Below are 17650 nucleotides of genomic sequence, written 5' to 3'. Positions count from 1 at the left end.
CCGACGGGGATCGAGCCCGAAACCTGGACATGTGCCCTGAGCAGGAATCGAACCAGCAGCCTTCGGGTGCACGGGGCAACGCCCAACCAACTTTGCCACTCCAACCAGGGTTGTTTACTTGCTTTTCTTTTTATGTTTTAAATTTTTGTTCAAAATATTACAGATGTCCCTTTTTCTCCCCAATGACGCATTCCATCCCGTTCCACCCCCCTCCTCAGCCCCTCTCCCCACCATTGTCCGTGTCCTTGGGTTGTGCATGTATGCACATAAGTTCTTTGGTTACTCTCTCCCCCTCCATACTTCTTAATTGCCTTCAACTCAAAATAATGTTCATGTCAAAGAGGCGTATTTTGGTGACACTTTCTGGATTCCGCACAGCTGTACTGCGGCAAGCCCCTTCAGGGCCGACTGCCTCCTCTTTGCTCCTCCGTGCCCATCCGCCAGGCACGTGGTGGACAGGCTTACAGAAGCGTGTGCTGTTGAAGTCGCGCACATCTGTTAGTGGCTAATCCTCATGGACTAATTATGTAAGCCCATTTGAAACACATTTCCTGCTTTATTTCCTCAATTAGGCCTGCTTCTCTGAGGAAGGCAGCCTGTACCAGCTTGATCACCACATGGATGTCCTGCGGGAGCTGTGCGAAGAGCTGACTTCACAAAGGAGTCAGCAGGAAGTGAGGAGGCTGCTCCGAGATTACGAACAGAAGATAGAAAGACTTCGGAGGGCCGCCTCCGAGATCCACACGACACTGCAGCCCCCGGTGGGGGGCCCGTCGAAGAACAAGTCAGTGCCTCATAAGAATGGCCCTGTGCCAGGGAAAAGGGAGAGAAAGCCTTTTGCAAAATGAAAGAACATTGAGTATTATTATGTATTCTCTTTCGGGCTTCATGTTCCTCCCTCTGTGTCAATATACAATTTTGATTCCTTCCTAGGGAGACCGTGAACACGTCTGAGAACGGAGGAAGGAATGCCCACAGTGAGGCGCCGTCTGCACACTCAGATAATCAGCCATCAACTGAAAAGGTGTTACACTCAGATAATGTATTTTCCAAGCAAACTCAATGAAAAAGGCCAAGTGGACAATAATCCACTTCTCATTAATTAAGTGATGGTTTTAATTATCTGATAGTTTTCATCAGCTGAGAAGTCCCACTCAGATCATGCAAGGAAGGTTGTTTTTTAAAGAATTAGAATGAAGCAAAGCTATAGAGAGGATAACTTAATTTTCCTCTGAGGGTACAAACTGTTTTTTAAAAAAAGAGATCATTTTGAACCATTGTGAATACATGTTGACTGTGCACGTTACTATTGAGGATGGCTAATTGATTTATAATTTCTTTTTCTTGTTATAATGTCTTTTACTTTCCTTGGGCATTGAATTTCCATTTAGAATCCTAGGTAAATGGCATGTACTGTGCATCACAGCCCAGATGGCTGGTCAGAAGGTGTGGGAAAGGAATGAGGTGTATTTGTCTTCACGGGTCTGCTTCTGCATGCTAGGCTTCTGTCTATTGTTGACCAGCCCTATGTGGTCACAGTCAGCAAGAGCATTTAGGGGTCGGGAGAACTCCTTTACTGTGCTGACAAACCAAGTAGAAGGTGAGACTCGGTGTAATAAGTCTCTGTGCCATGGGAAGGCCTTGCTCTGAGCTGAGAAACCTCAAATAAATTGTGTTAGCTCCTGGTATGGCATATGAAGAATCAATAATATGCCTTTGTATCAAAAAGTGTTTATTTGTTCTAGACAATTAAGTATATTGAAGATATTATGTTTACTATTCTACATATTTGTTTAGGCAGTGGAGTCGATTAAGAATTTGAGCCTGGAATCAGAATTGAAGCCTGAACAGGAAGAAAACATAGAGAAGTATGGGAAGGATCACAATACATCTACAGATAGTTTACTAGAGAGGTAAACTCTTTTCAGCAACTGGAAAGTCTGCCAAAAATCCTACAGGCAAACATGTTATACTTTAATAAGTTCTTATTATCTTTTAGTCATAATTTTTGCATGCTGTCCAGTAACTTCAATGGAAATTCCCTGGGATTTCCTCATGCATAATTGATAGTAACTGAAAAACTTTTTTGTCTTATTTTTAAAATTAAGTAATGTCACATTTCATGTTCCCCAGGTATGATACACACAGAGAAACTCTTGAGCAACACCTGCAAAACAACAAACATAGAATTACTTCTGATTTTTCTAGTGATGGGAAAAGGAGTAGTGCTTGTCTACAGGATAAACTGAAAGATCTACAGGTAATTATTGAAAATATTATTAGAGTTTATCTTTTATTAGAAAATAATGCCACCATGAGTATAGATGTCACCATTTTGTTGAGGTCCCATATACTAGATGTTTCCAAGAACTTTGTTGGATTGCATGTCTAATATCACTCGATTCCAAAAAGTGATTTGCACCCAAGCATCAAACCCAGGAAAGACTTTGGTTCAGGGACCTAATTTATTGCTCATGTTCTAATTTGATACTCTAGATATTGTGACTTGAAAAATTTTGGATTGTGCTTGGGATGGGAATGAAGGACTTCAGATGAATTGGTTAAGACAGTGTGGTCAAAGGCAATTTTAACCAACACTGCTTGCCTCTGGGTTGCTCTAAGATTAACAATACATGAAAAGCCAGTGACTCTAAATATTTTTCAGTTTATCATCTTAGCCAAATGGTCATGTCTGTGTGATGCTGGACAGTAAGGAAGGGGCAGACAGTGGAGGGAGTTTTCACCCTAAGCAACGGGTGATCTTCCTGGAGAGCATCAGAGAAAGTATTGTGTTTATTCAAGAGCTACAGATAAAACAGTCTAGCTAGTGGTAGGCACATCAATTGTTATCTGTACAAATAAATATCTTCCTTATTTGGAAGATTATCTGTGCATTGCAGCGCAGCACTTGTATGCTTGGAAGTGCATTAGAGGGAACCCTCACAGAAAACCCCTTAGGTAGAGAAAGGACCATGAGTGGTTCCTATAACGCCTGCCCATATTTTCTAGTTTCTCTCTTCCTTTTATGATGCCAGTTCCTGAGTAACACTCCACTGGCTCCTCTCTATTTTCCATCTGAATAAGCAAAATTCATATGTTAAAATCCCTGTTGTTCAAATGATGGATTTAGCATGTTTTCAACGCAATTAAGAAACTGTCTTGAGACCTTACTCCAGGGATTGAATAATGAGTTCGTTAGAAAAGCTATACTAACCCTTGGGGAAAGTGAAGAACAAATTACACTGGTGAGTACGCAGGAAAATTCTGAGTAGTGCCTTTTTTTTTTTTTTTTTTTAAGAATCCATATAAGGCACTGAAATGGTATAGAATATTTAGACATTTAATTATAAATCATAAATTAATTTTATTCACTTCTCATTTGTCAGAAATAGTTTTGGTTCACTCCAATTTCTTTTAGTTTAGGGAGAAACAAAGACTTTTGATCCAGAGGAAAAAGAATGTCTGTTCTTAAAACTATATGTGTCTTTCTGAATTGTATTCTGTGCACCTAATTTCGGGGAAGGGAGTTTGGATTTGGATGAAAGTCATATTGTCAACTTCCTTGACTTCATTAAAAGGTCCTCGTACAGCACAGTTAATATCATTGTTCCCTGACAGATTCTTTACTTATAGATGGTTGGGGGGGGAAAAAAATATATATATATATATGGTTTTTTGTTAATCCTCACCTGAGGATATGTTTTCCATTGATATTTATTTATTTAAAATATATCTTTATTGATTTCAGAGAGAGGAAGGGAGAGGGAGAGAGAGAGATAGAAACATCAATGATGAGAGAGTCATTGATCAGCTGCCCCCTGCATGCCCCACACTGGGGATCAAGCCCGCAACCCGGGCATGGGCCCCGACCGGGAATCCAACTGTGATCTGGATCATAGGTCGATGCTCAACCCCTGAGCCACGCCGGCCGGGTTCTTTTGATTTTTAGAGAGAGTGGAAGGGAGGGAGGGAGAGAGAGAGAGAGAGAGAGAAACAATGATGTGAAAGGGACACATTGGTTGGCTGCCTCCCGCACATGCCCGGGATCGAACCTGTAACCCAGCTACACAGGGACGTTCCCTTGACCGGGAATCCAACCTGAGACCCTTTGGTGGACGGGCTGACGCTCTAACCACCGAGTCAAACTGACCAGGGCTTTTAATGTATTTTTATGTGAGACTTTGTGCCCACGGTTGGTGGGTGTCTCATTTTGTAAGACCAGAATAATTGTGCCTGTTAACTCATAAGTTGATGAATAAATGTATGTGTTTCATCTAGGTCTTAAAAAATGAAACCGATGCTCGCTGGAAAGCGTTTGAAGTCACCTCGTTGCAGTTAGAAGAGCTGGAGAGTGACATAAAGAAGCCTAATATAATTAAAGCAAGAGACAGATTAAAGGGAAAAGAAAGAGAGTTTCAGATGACTCTTAATACCAGGTAAATTCTGCTATCGGTTAATAATGACTTGATTAAATTGTTAAATGCCATTTTAAGGAGGCTAGTACTGTGCTAGTATGTTATTTTATTTAGATGTCACAACAGCCCTAAGTGAGGCTGCCATTGTGATCACCATTTTACTGATGAGCAAACTGATAGGGAGGTTAGGTAACTTAACCAAGCCACACCACTGGCTGGAGACTTAAGTAGAATTTAAAGTCTGTTGAGTTCCAGAGGCCATGCTCTTCCCACTCTCTCCCCTTGGGCATGAATTTGGCCATGTTGCATAACTTCTCTGGGCCTTGATTTCCTTATTTCTAAAATGAGAGTCCTGTAATTACCCCTATACATAGGATGTGTATCCCAGTACACATCCCTGTTTTACATTGGAGGAAACTGAGGCTCAGAGTCTATATGTTAATTATCCAGGGTCACACATTTCAGTTTATTAGTAGTAGAGCCTCTTCTTGGAACTCTATTATAATTTCCATTAATACAATAATTAGTATTCATAATGAGGGGTCTTTGTCATCAAGGCAGTGTTAAAATACATTCAGTAATTTGTATTTTACAATTTTCCGTTCAGCATGGTATCTCTTAAGCTAATAAGAATACTTTTATAGGAAACAACTCGTTCGTTGGCATTTTGGATCGCTGGGTTTGGGTTATAATGTGGTGATCTGTACATATCATTGTATATATTTTTATTGGACATTTATTTTTGGTTCTTGGTTAAGTAATGGCATTCACGTGTTTTATAGGGTATCTTTCTGCTGTTTTCCCCTCACATCTGCTTTATTTTACACCTAGAATGGAGTCTCTGGACAGCGCGCTGCAGATTGTGTTGCCTGTGGAGAAGGAATCGCTCCTGCTCTGTGGCTCAGACCTGCTCCATCTGCATAACGTGGCCATTCAAGAATTTCACCTCACTGATGCTGATGGCATTTATCAACGCCTGAGGGTAAATATACGTTCTCATAGTATAGTCATACAATAATCAGTTTCTCAGACATTTATACATTCTTCTGCAGTTTTAATTCTGCGTCAATAGTATGTATTTAGAATATAAGTCATGACAGAAAAATCTTCAATACTTTAGACTTGTTATTTATTTAATCAACTTTTTAATTCCTTTCCAATTTGGAAGTAGGTACTGTGGAGTAAATAATGAGGCATTTTCTTTGAATTTAAAATGAAAGGTTCCTTATGAATGCCTTCTCCAATGACCAAAATTTTAAATATCATGCTAGACTCATATGCTTATATTGGCATATTCCACAATTTACTTATTCCAAATCCCATCATAAATAAAAATATTTAAGTTTTATTTTTCAGATTATAAACAGATGTCTCAACAGTTAAATCTCTAATTATTTTCATTGAAGCAATAGACTTATATACCTGTTTTCTTTGGGGGATTGAAACATCAGGAACGATATCAGATGATAAAGCTGCTGGGCCATCTGGTCACTTATAATTAAAATGTTGAAACTGTCAGCCGTGGTTAAACTGAAAAGCAGTTTTCTAGATTAAATGGAGTTCTATAATTTGCCGTGCAATCTTTCTTTTTTCTACCTCAGTCCCTTCAGCTTTTGTAACCTTTATTTTAGGATATCCAAGATTCCATAGCAAAACAGATAGACACATGTAACAATTTGGAGCAGCCGGATAACTCTGCATTAAAGGAATTACACCCACTTGACCTACATGCGACACAGAATATTATACTGAAGCACAGATCACAACTCGAGGAAACAAACCACAGGATCCAGAGGAGTAAAGATGCCATCAGGGCTCTGGAAGAGTTTTTGACTTCTCTGAGAACAGCTGCACTCCCTGTTGAGCTTGTGACAGACTCTTCTGCCTCAGATACGCAGGTGCCAGAAAATACTTTGAAAGGAAAAAATAAAGAGGGAGGAACTCATCTGATGAAAGAGAAGGCCAGACATCTGGATAAACGTTTGAAGATGCTCGATATAAGCTTTAAAGATGCCAAACAGGGTAAAGACACGTCCTGTGAAAAACTTCTCGATGCTCTGTCCAAACTCTTATTTGAGACACATGGCGCTGGTGCACAGGAGGAACTCATGAAAGAAAAATTACTAGAGACTTGTACTTTCAAAAATAATGAACTCCTGAAAAATATTCTAGATGTGCAAGGTCAGATCAGTAAAGTTGGTCTCAAGGATCCCACTGTTCCAGCTGTCAAACAACGGTAAGGGTTGTCTCCGTCGATTTCCATCCAAGGTGACACTTTTCTTCACTTTCAAGTATCTGTCAGATGAAGCCAATACTCCTTGTCTTTCTGTCTCTCTTCCGTCCCTCTCTATTCAGTGTTCAGGATTCTTTTCAGACAAGCTTCCTTCTTGTTCATACTGTGTCTTTACAAAATGTTATAGAATTCTTTTTCTTTAAAGTTTTCATTCTCAAGGACAAAGGAGTAGTGAACTAAGATGTGGATAAAGTACATGAGTTGCTGTGTATTGACTGTGGTGTTCTCTTGATGAGGGAAGGCCTGGAACTCTACACGTTTGACAATAAAAAAAATAAGTGGTAGCAGATGCACATGCCACACCTGGTCCCAACTTCTTCCTTCATTGTGTGGGTTCATCCCCCCTTCCATCGGGATTAGCGTGGGGACTGGATGGGAGGGCATGGGATTGGGGTGAGCTAAGAGTGTTGGTTCTGGAATCTGAGCAGAATTGGGGTAAACCGAGGTTGGCAGCCTTCAATATGAGCAGTGTTTTAATTCTGCCATGTAGAGCCTGCCTCTCTGTCCTGATAATGACAGTGTTAGGAAGAGTCCCTTCTGTGGCGCTCCCCTCCCCTTAGTAAACCTGTCTGACGACTGGCTATCAATCTTTTTTCTTTCCTAATTAAGGAAACAGTCATTAATCAGACTGGCGAAGGACCTCGATGACTATGAAGAGGAGAAGAAACACTTGCTAGAAATGGCGAGCTCGCTTCCGCGGTTCGAAGACGGCAGAGAGAAGGCTCTGCACCAGCAGTGCGGGAACACGGCGCTCCTGTGGGAGGGCGCGAGAGCCACCGCCGCCGAGGGGTGAGCACGGGGCGCCCCCCACTCCGCAGGGTGCTCCCCAGCACCGCTCACCCGCGCCGCGGCTCTGACGGGGGCGGGCGGGCCTTCGCCCCGAGCCTCGCTGAGCCCGTCTGCGCGGACCTGCAGTCACGGAGCGGGGCTTGAATGACTTCACGAGGCTGTTTAGAGGGACAGTGAACACACTATATTAATCCCCCCCTCCACCTCCACCCCCGCATTGGTTTTCTATTGCTAGTGTGACCAGTTACCACGCATTTTAGTGGCTTAAAAAAAATCACACACTTATATTACAGTCTGGAGGTCAGAGATCCCCAAGTCAGGCTTGGTTTCTTTCTGGAGACCCCAGGAGTGAGTCCCTTGCTTTGCCTTTTTTGTGTTTTGGAGCCCGCCTCCTACAGTCCTTGGCTTGTGTCTCTTCCGTCCTTACAGCCAGTAGCTTGGCATCTTCTAATCTCTGTCTGTCTGCCTGTCTCTTTCTCCCTCCCTCTCTCCCTCGCTCACCTCTGCTTCTCTTGTCACATCTTCTCTGACTCTGACCCTCCTGTCTCCCTCCAGGAAGGACCCTTTTGATTATGTTTTGCCCACTTGTATAATTCAGGATAACGTCCATGTTAGGACCCTTAATCACATCTGCAAAGTCCCTTTTGCCATGTCAGGTAACACATTCGCAGGATCCGCAGGATCCAGGGATTCGGACACGGACATCTTTGGGGTTGGTGGCATCATCCTACCACACCACCCTGCTTGAATGGGGGATGTCGCCTGTCAGTTGCCGCCTTCTTTCCTCTAGAGCCAAGGCAGGGCTTAACTGTGTGACAGCCATTACCTGTCAGTCCCCGTCGGTGATTCTGCTGAACGTTCTCCATCCATGCCTTCTAGCCCTGCCTCTCTGTCTGGGGGTGGGAGTGGTCGGGAGGAGCGATCCCTGTCCCTGAACCACCCAGGCCAAGGGTCCAGCTGGGCTAAGAAGTGGGAGGTACTAGTAGATTAGAAGACAAGAGGAGAGAGAGGTCAAGGTGATCTTAACCATCCCCCCCTCCCTTTTCACTGTGGTTTGGAGACTCCTGTTGGCACCTTCCTCTGAGACCCAGGGCACTTTCCCTCTTTCCCCGTGAGGCCAGGTGGCGGATCAGTAGAAAACTATTGCTGTTGTTAGTCCCTGGGTGCCCCAGCTCTCTGGTGATTTCCCTTAACTTTGCTGTCAGCAGTCCTTTCACCACAGGACTCCCCCCGAGTACACGTTCCCTCCAGAACCTGGGTGTATGGTAAAGATAAAGCCTGTCTGTGGTGTTTGATCGAGCCTACCCTTCGATTTCACAGAGGAAGGAATTGAGGTTCTGAGACCTAAAGTAACTCATCTAGGGTGACGTGACTGTCAGTGCCTGGCCATAACTACACACCAGGCGTCCTAACTGCCACATTATCTGTGCTATACTTTTTTTAAATGGGCTAAATCTAGAATGGCTTAAGTAGACATAAACAACTTGTGACTTGTTGAATCAATACTGAAATAATCTCCAAGAATCGTTCTAGGGAGGCACTGTTTTCCAAGACGATTTTTGATTAAGGGTGAAGTTGAGATGCTGATTCTTCAAGGTTATGAATCATATATTTCTTTCTAGAGTGTACATCTGGTGACTTTTTAATATTGATCAGGTGAAGATACTAGTCCAGTGGTTATTTTTACCACCCACTTGCCAGATAAATATATGTGCCATCATTTTTAGGTTAAATTGGTAAAACTATTATAAAACCATACCAAGAACAAAAATCCTTCCATAATCTATTGGCCATTATTGTAGGATAGTTAAAAAGAGAAAGAATGGTTGTTATTTTCAGACATTTAGCTGTTTTACATTTTTCCTTTTTGATAGCCTTGACCAGTGTGAAAGAGTTTTGGAGCTCCTAAAACAATACCAGAATTTTAAAAGCATCTTGACAACATTGATTCAAAAAGAGGAGAATGTCATCTCCCTTCAGGCTTCGTACATGGGGAAGGAGAACCTGAAGAAAAGAATGGCAGAGGTGAGTCCAAACTCCAGAAGGGGCTGCGCGGGGCCTTGCTCACAAGCCTCACAGTAAAGAGGATATTGTAAACGGAGTCATTTTCAAAAGTTGTTTTAAAAGAAGTTACTGGTGACTCTTATTTTACCAAATGTCTAAGAATTTATTGAATATATCAGCAGAGCTTGAGAGAGAAAAAATCATCCGCCCAGTTGAGGCCGGGTCTCTTCTGTTTGGGTTTGATTCTGGTGCTATGGTTCTGTTTGAGTCGGGGTCCCCCTGCTGCTCCCTCTGTGAGGTGGTAACAGTCTGTGTGTGCCCTGACCTACCTAAAGGAACCTGAGACTTCATTGCAGTCTTGAGAGGTTGAAGGCTACGAGAAAATCCCCTCTGTTGTTAGTGGACAAAGGAAAAATTACGTGTGTCTTTTTTAACTCGCTTTCTGCAAAGGTGCGTGAGCTGATTGCCAGGTGGTTCTGTGTTCATAGCCTCCCCAGTCACAGCTTTCTGTGAAGAATGTTTTCTAAGAAGAATAACATTTTTGGACACTAGGTGTCATTATTTTCTATTATTTTGTGTGGCAGAAAGTGAGTTAGTTAAAAAAGAATACACTGTATTATCATTCCCCAGAACTCAGCTTTTCGTGTTGTGTTTAGCATGATGCTAAAGTGCTATCAAAGTGTCCAAAGCACGTGTGAAGCTTAGTCTGCTTGGTTCAGCTGGTTGTTAGAGAGCAATTTTATTAAGCTTCCCAGATGCTGAGAGCAACATCAGTAGAAGCTTACATAGACCAGGTTCTTACAGACCATGTATTCTTTATCTAGAACTCCTGTCCCTGAAGCTGCAGCGACACTCAGGGTGCAGACACATGGCCAGTGCCACAGGTGAGAAATGGCCCGTCAGGGACCCATTTTCTCAGACTCAGTTTCTTGAAACTGACAGTCAGAAAGAGGCCTGTTTAATACTAGTTGTACAATATGTGACTGTGTAACTGGTTTCCTATGAGACTTCTTGAGGGAGGCCTCCAAGACCATGAGCAGACAGACAGCTGGAGTTGCTCAGATGTAACCTGTTTGGTTCCATCCAGCAGAGCAGCTTCTGGGTGTGGTGGTCTCGGAGTCTAGGAGGATCCTGTCCTCACTCCAGTGTATTTAAGGACCTGTGGTTCCCTTCGTCCTCAGAGAATCCAGCATGATCAGTGGTACAAGATTCCCCTCAATTTCGTGTCCCAGATTACATAGCTACTCTTCTATGCGCCCCTGACACCAGGTTCCCGCCTCATACTCTTATTTCAGAATCAAGGTCTCTGCCTTAACCATAGACCCTAAGTCCCTGCCTTACGTATTGACCAGACATATCTTGCCCTTCTTGCTTGCAGCTATTCTTGGTTTGTGCAAATTCTCCTTAGTCCTAGAGTTCTACCTTTGTCCTGTTAAGTGGGATCCTATTATCACCAAAAAGCTCTCTGTCCTGTTCGGTGAGGTAGCATAGCTAAAGTGCCTAGCAGAGAGCCTGGGACTTAACCTCTTAATGAGTGTCAGTCATGATGCCCACTGTTTGTGTGGTTGTGGGGGAGGAAAAAATTTTCTTCCCCCGTTAAGGTTTTTTCAGCTGGTCTAATAAACAGACATGAGCCAGATTAGCAAGAGAAAATAAATTTAATACATCTGTTTGGGAATCCTACCTACATGAAAGAGTCAGTGACCCCACATGCACTAGAGGTTCAGAGACAAAAAGGGAAATGGGTACATAGGACATTCTGAGCTAGGGATGGGGTGAGGTGCTTTGGGGGCTTCAAAGGGTTATTGCAGGATGATAAGGAGAGCAAATGTTCAGTAAAGAGAAGTTTACCCTGCCTTGTAGATAGGTCTAAAGAAGTTATCTCTGATCATCTCTTCCTATGGGCAGGGCCCATAATTCAAGTTCATCTAGGTAGGTAAGGGAGGGCAGAAGTTTTTCCCAAGTCCTGCTGCTAAAGTTGACTTTAGCTCAAAACAATCCACAGGCCACTGAGGCACATCTTGGGGTAACTTGTTCTAAACCCCCATATGGCCTATCTGTCATTCTAAACGCTCCCTCTTCTCAGTTCCTTGAACACTACTCCCACCACGCATAACTGTATAACCAGCCCTGGAACTGTAAGCTTCCTTCCATCACCTTCAGGCAGGTGGCCCCTCTCCTGAGTGAGTCTCTCTAATGGAAATCTAAGTCCAATTATTGACCCCTCTGCCATCATTAGTGCTTCTATGGCTGTTGTCTAGGTCTGTTTGGGCTGCTAAAACAAAAATACTATAGACTAGGTGACTTACAAACAACAGAAATTTACTTCACAGTTATAGAGACAGTTCTCACAGTTTATAACATTTTGCTATTGACCCCCCCCCCCCAAAATCTGTGTTCTTCTTACATGGGAAGTATATTCATTCTATCCCATCAGCCCCAAAAGTCTTAACTTGCTCCAGCATCAACTTTAAAATCTAAGTCCAGAGTCTCATCTGCATATCATGTAACTCAGATGTGGATGAGACTCAAGGTACATTTCATCCTGAGGGAAAGTTCTCTCCAGCTGTGAACCCATGAAACCAAACAAATTAGGAAAGAAGAACGAGGTAGTGGGTCCCAAGTAAGTCCGAAACCGAACAAGGCAAACACTAAGCCTTCAGGCTTGAGAATAATCCTTTCCCTGATGCTCTGCCTCTGGCCCACTGGGATGGCCACGTTACCCCCATGGCTTGACTGGACGACCTCCCCCGCCTGTGGCTGTCCACAGGAGCCGCTGCAGCTCTCCTGGGCTGGGGTCCTACACCCTCAGTGCTCCTGGCCTGAGGTCACACACTTGTGTCTGTCTTCTTCCAGTGTCCTCTCATGGTGGAAAGGTCAACATAATTCTCTGGAGCCTTTCTTATAAGGGCACTACTTTTATTCATGAGGGCTCCACCTTCATGACCTAATTAATTCCTAAAGGCCTCACCTCCTAATACCATTATATTGGGGATTAGGATAAGAGCTCTTAGACTCTCTTATTAAATAGCATAAAAACTTGTGGTTTCTTGTTTCAACAGCAGTTTTAACCCTGGATAAATCAAAGAATGAGGGCTTTTACTAAATTATTTCTCTATATAGTATGATTTCATGTATGTATAATATTTAGTACTAATATCATTCACTTAAACATGTCCTCATAGATGGAAATGATTATTATAATAGTTTTAATTTTTTATTTAAAAAAATAATAACTTTTTTGCCTTTTGAAAGTCAATGCAATGAGCACTCTACATTGCTGATGAAAGTGTATACTGATACTTCCCTTTTGGAAAACACTTTGACAGTATTATTGAAGAACCTTGAAAATCTTTCTACCATTTGACCAAATATTTCACTTCTAGGAATCTATCTTAAGGATAAAATCTTAAATATGTAAAATTATTAATGTCAAAAATAGTCATTGCAGCACTCTACAGATTTACTAATTTCCTTCTTTTTTTAGTGACCAAACCACACACACCCTTCTGCTCCAATAAATGACTTGCCCCAGAAGCTGAAAAAAACTTGAAACCAGGAAAATTGTTTTATCTACAAATAAGATTATCATGTAGTTTTAAGTTGTACTACTACTGGTAATAGTAAAAATGATAATGATGATGATAATAACTCCTACTGTTAATGCCTTTGTCATTGTGTGCCAAGTACTTTGTATATTATTATATCATTTCATTCTCACAATAACCCTATAAGCTAAGTATTATTTTCCCTGTAATATTGATAGAAAACCAAGGCTTAGAAAACTTTAGAAGTAATTGGAGGGGTTTTAATGCTACTAAGATGCTATCATGAAAAGAACAAAGAATTCCCAACCCTGTCCCTCCAGTTTTCATAATTTGTTGTGGGATTGTCAGGGAGACATAGTAAAACAAAAAAAAAGAGAGAGAGAGAGAGACAAAATGGTACCACTTTATTATTATCTACATGAGTGTCCAATACCCTAGCAAGTGCTCTGGTAAAAAATGGGTTCAAGCATGCAGGCCAGCCTAAATGCCTACAAGGCCTTTATCTTGGCCAGATCCCCATCCAGAACTTGGAATCTTATCACCCTTTGGTTGGCTGCATAGGGTAGCTCATATGTTGATGCAATGACTTGGCTTCTTCATCTCCTGCGAAGAGAGGTGCACAATGTGGGCCTCAAGGAGCTGTAATTCTTCTTACCCAGCACCAATATGGAAGCATCGTGAAGCAGAAAAAAGAACCATATCCATGTGTTGACTTTTCATGCATGTTAATTCAGCTCACTAGTAAATGTACAATTTGTATCTTGAAATTTGGACAGTCATATTAGCAACTTTCTCTGTAAAAAAGAGGGAGAGGGGAGTGGGGATAGAGGTTATGTAACTTATCCAAGATTATATCGCTAATTAATTAATGGTAGAATTATTATTTAAGCCCAGGTCTATCTAACCACAAAGTCATGTTTCATCATCATAATAGTGCCTTCCCTGAAAACATATTTGAAGTATGTGTATGGCGGAAGTAAAAATTGGTTAACTTTGCTTCAGTACCCTTTCCTCAACTATAATGGTTAGCTCACAAAAGGTATTTTTAAAATTAATAAAGTAACTGTAATTACCTTTAGGAAAGATATAAAAGTCCAGGCTTTCTAAAAATTATGTTGAGAATCTTATATCTAGTATGGTGTCTAGCATATGGGCACTTTATATATTTGCTGAAATAACATTATTTTATAGGGAAGATATAGAAGTTAGAGTACACTGGTTAATTTTTTTCTCAGACACTTTTTTGACTGGATAAAAGCAAATTTTAGTGCTACTGATTGTTAACACAACTTTCAGTTAATTTTGTGATGACCTAGGTACTGTCTTCGGAAACAATCAATTTCTGTGGCATGTATTGTCATGATGCTTTGCACCAGTGGCTGAAATATGATACCACTGAGAACTTTTGTCCTTCAAAACCCTAGAAACCTGGATGTTTATCTAGGATATGGTGCCAACTTTCTACTCTCTTTAATGAAAGACAGAGTGCAAAAGTAAGATGAGAAGGCTAAACTGTCAGGGGACTATTAAAGTTTGGGAAATAGCACAGGGGACCCAGTTTTCTTTATTTCCCCCCTTCCATTCATTATAGAACAAAACCTGCAGTTCCTGTCAGTGCTAAAGTAGCCTCTCCTACTTCTTTTCTCTTCACCTGCTTGTGTCAATTTAACAGCAAAGTTCTTTGAATGTGATAAAACTTAGAGTGGATATATATATATATTTTTTTTTCCCCCACTTAATTGAAATATATGTATATTTTCATTTAATTGAACAAACATTTATTATGCACCTGTTTTGCATTTCAGCATTGCCAGTGTATTAGTCAGTGTCAAGTAAGGAGATAGAAACCTCTCAGTAATTTTTTTCCATCCAAAATGTTTAATTTTTTAATTAAACTTTTTATTTTGAGATCATTGTAGTCATGTGCAATTACAAGAAATAATGCAGAGCCCAGCTGAGCGTGGCTCAGTGGTTGAGCGTGGGCCTAGGATCCGGGAGATTGCGGTTCGATTCCTGGTCAGGGCACATTTCTGGGTTGCAGGCTCGATCCCCAGTTGGGAGCGTGCAAGAGGCAGGCAGTCAGTGACACTCTCATTATTGATGTTTCTGTCTCTCTCTCTCCCTCTCCCTTCCTCTCTCTGAAATCAATAAAGATATATTAAAAAAAAAAAGAAAGAAAAAGAAATAATGCAGAGTGCCTGTATTCCTTTTACTAGGTTTCCATGAACTTGGTATTTCTCTGCATTTATTTAGATCTTCTTTGATTTCATAGTTTTTAACATGTAAGTCCTATGCATGTCTTGTTAGATTTACATCTAAGTATTTAATTTTTGAGTAATTGGAAATGGTATTATATTTTAAATTTCAGTGTCCATGTATTCATTGCTAGTATGCAGAAGTACAGTTGATTTTTATATTTCTCTTGTGTTCTGCAACCTTCCTGAACCCACTTATCAGCTCTCAGAGTATTTTTGTAGACTCCTCGGGATCTCCTATGTAGATAATCATGTCATCTGCAAACAGGATAATTTCTTGACACCAGAGATATGGGTCTCCTTGTTGTTGCTGATTGTGGGTGAAAGTTCTGGCTCCCCACTCGGCCTCCACTGATAGATTTCCCCCTGGCTCTTTCTTCCAGTTCCCTATGTTGTTTCAAATGATATCATAGGGGCAAGTGCCTTGTTAACTGCTAGCAGGAATGAAAGTTCTGGCCTTCTCTGACATTACCCTGGTTGGGTGAAGGTGGGACTTCTGTTACAGCCCATGATGATGGATGTCTAGGCTGTACACTTGACCTTCGCTGAATGGTGGGGATTTGGCCACTTTTCTTTCTATATTATTTATCTTCAGTGAGCAATTATTTTCTAAAAGTTTTCTGTCTTGCTCAGTTGTCCCGTTCTTTGGCTGAAGAGAGTAGACCTTTCTTGGGACTTTTTTGTCTGTTATAGTACCAGATGCTGGCTTCTTCAGCACACAGTCTGGGATGTTGGAGGAAAAAGGAAATGTAGGGAGCCACTCTACCAGTTGTTCCTTAGGAACTGATGCCCACAGGTGTCCTTCCTTTTTAATCTCTCCACTTTCGTGTCCTCTTAAATTAGTTTTGTATATGATGTGCAGGGTTTTTAATTGTACTTAGAAGAATAGGGAAAAGTATGTCTACTCCATATTCCCAGAAACGGAAGTTCTCTAGGGTACATAAATTTTAGATTTTTGTGTGTGGGAAATCTATTTTCCAGTTTTATGTAGTCATTAACAATGTTTGTGTAAGATAAGTAACGAGTGAAACAGTAAGATTGCATTAGTCAACATGCAGGTTTCGTTTCATAGTCTAAGATCATTGGCCTTTTCATAAAATAGGGTTTCAGCTTCCATATTAGAAATGATGTTGGAGTTAGAGTCATGGAAGATTAAACTGAAAGTCATATTAAAGATGTTTAGAATCCGTGTGTTTTATTCAGATGAGAACATTTTTTCTTCGACATTACAGAGATGATTCCTATTGAAGGAGTCTGGGAACCACCATTTTTTATACCATTGAATGGATGTGCTTTTTTTGGTAGAATATTTTTTCCCACTGACAAAAAAATGGTTTTAGACCATATTTTATCATGCAGAATTATTGTTAAACCAGATGCTTAGGATTATAAACACTTTTTATTGAGAAAGTAGGACCATAAAAGCCAATAATAGAATCATGTTTCTTACCAGTTTGTCTATGTCAGCAGGTCAAAACATGTTTTATACCTTTTTTACAGATTGAAACTGTCAAAGAAGAATTTAATGAACATTCAGAAGTTGTAGACAAGATTAACCAGATCTGCAAAAATCTACAATTTCATCTAAATAAAATGAGAACCTTTGAAGAGCCTCCTTTTGAGAAAGAGGCTAATGTTATTGTGGACAGATGGCTTGATGTAAGTGATAATCTTTTCTGTTGTATCTTTAGTATTTTTTTTTTTTTTTTTTTACCTAATTACAAAATTCAAAAGTGCTCATGTTAAAAGTGTTCAAATGATATAAAATTTATAACTTAGGAGTTACCTTCACTCCCAGAGTTTTAGGCGGTACTAACAAATGGGTCTAAAATTTTGTAGATATAAATATAGAGCAAATAAACTAGTTAATATGTTCCTCATCCACGAAAGATATTGGTATTCGACTATATATTTATTTAATACATTTTTACTTGAGCACTAATGATGTTTTTTATGAATTACAAATTAAGAATTTGTGTTATATTTTCACCTTTTTAAAAAAATGTTTTTATTGATTTCTAGAGAGAGAGGAAGGGAGAGGGATGAAGAGAGAGAAAGAAACATCAATGAGAGAAACATCACTGGTCAGCTGCCTTCATCTGGGTTTTTAAAAGCACCTTTTATTTTTTGTGGCTTAGAAATTAGGGAGACTATTGCTTTCATTGCATATTACTGGCAGCACATCAGCTAAGATTCTTTTTGTAGAAAAAAAGAACTACATGAAACGATAAAGCCAACTTTTGTTGGTTAATAAAGCGCAATAGCCAGTAAAGGTAAACTAAAATTTTACTTAAAAGTAGTGTTTGAAATTTCAAAAAAAATTTTAAAAATAAAATAAATAAAAAT

At 40.5% G+C, this 17650-nt stretch overlaps 1 protein-coding gene across 1 annotated transcript in view; it reads left to right on the top strand.

Moving 5' to 3' along the window:
• The window catches only part of SYNE2 (spectrin repeat containing nuclear envelope protein 2), a 233480-nt gene that overhangs the window by 61922 nt on the left and 153908 nt on the right, over positions 1-17650 (top strand). Inside the window, exons 23-32 of the mRNA XM_087819973.1 lie at positions 573-784; positions 934-1024; positions 1798-1913; positions 2134-2260; positions 4279-4436; positions 5247-5397; positions 6047-6651; positions 7318-7497; positions 9372-9522; positions 16805-16963. Coding sequence (XP_087676099.1) covers positions 573-784; positions 934-1024; positions 1798-1913; positions 2134-2260; positions 4279-4436; positions 5247-5397; positions 6047-6651; positions 7318-7497; positions 9372-9522; positions 16805-16963 — 1950 coding nt within the window. The remainder of the gene's footprint in view (positions 1-572; positions 785-933; positions 1025-1797; positions 1914-2133; positions 2261-4278; positions 4437-5246; positions 5398-6046; positions 6652-7317; positions 7498-9371; positions 9523-16804; positions 16964-17650) is intronic.

The sequence above is a fragment of the Miniopterus natalensis genome, chromosome 1 (assembly GCF_054644295.1).
Source record: "Miniopterus natalensis isolate mMinNat1 chromosome 1, mMinNat1.hap1, whole genome shotgun sequence".
Lineage (NCBI taxonomy): Eukaryota > Metazoa > Chordata > Mammalia > Chiroptera > Miniopteridae > Miniopterus > Miniopterus natalensis.
This window is presented reverse-complemented; position numbering and strand designations above follow the sequence as displayed.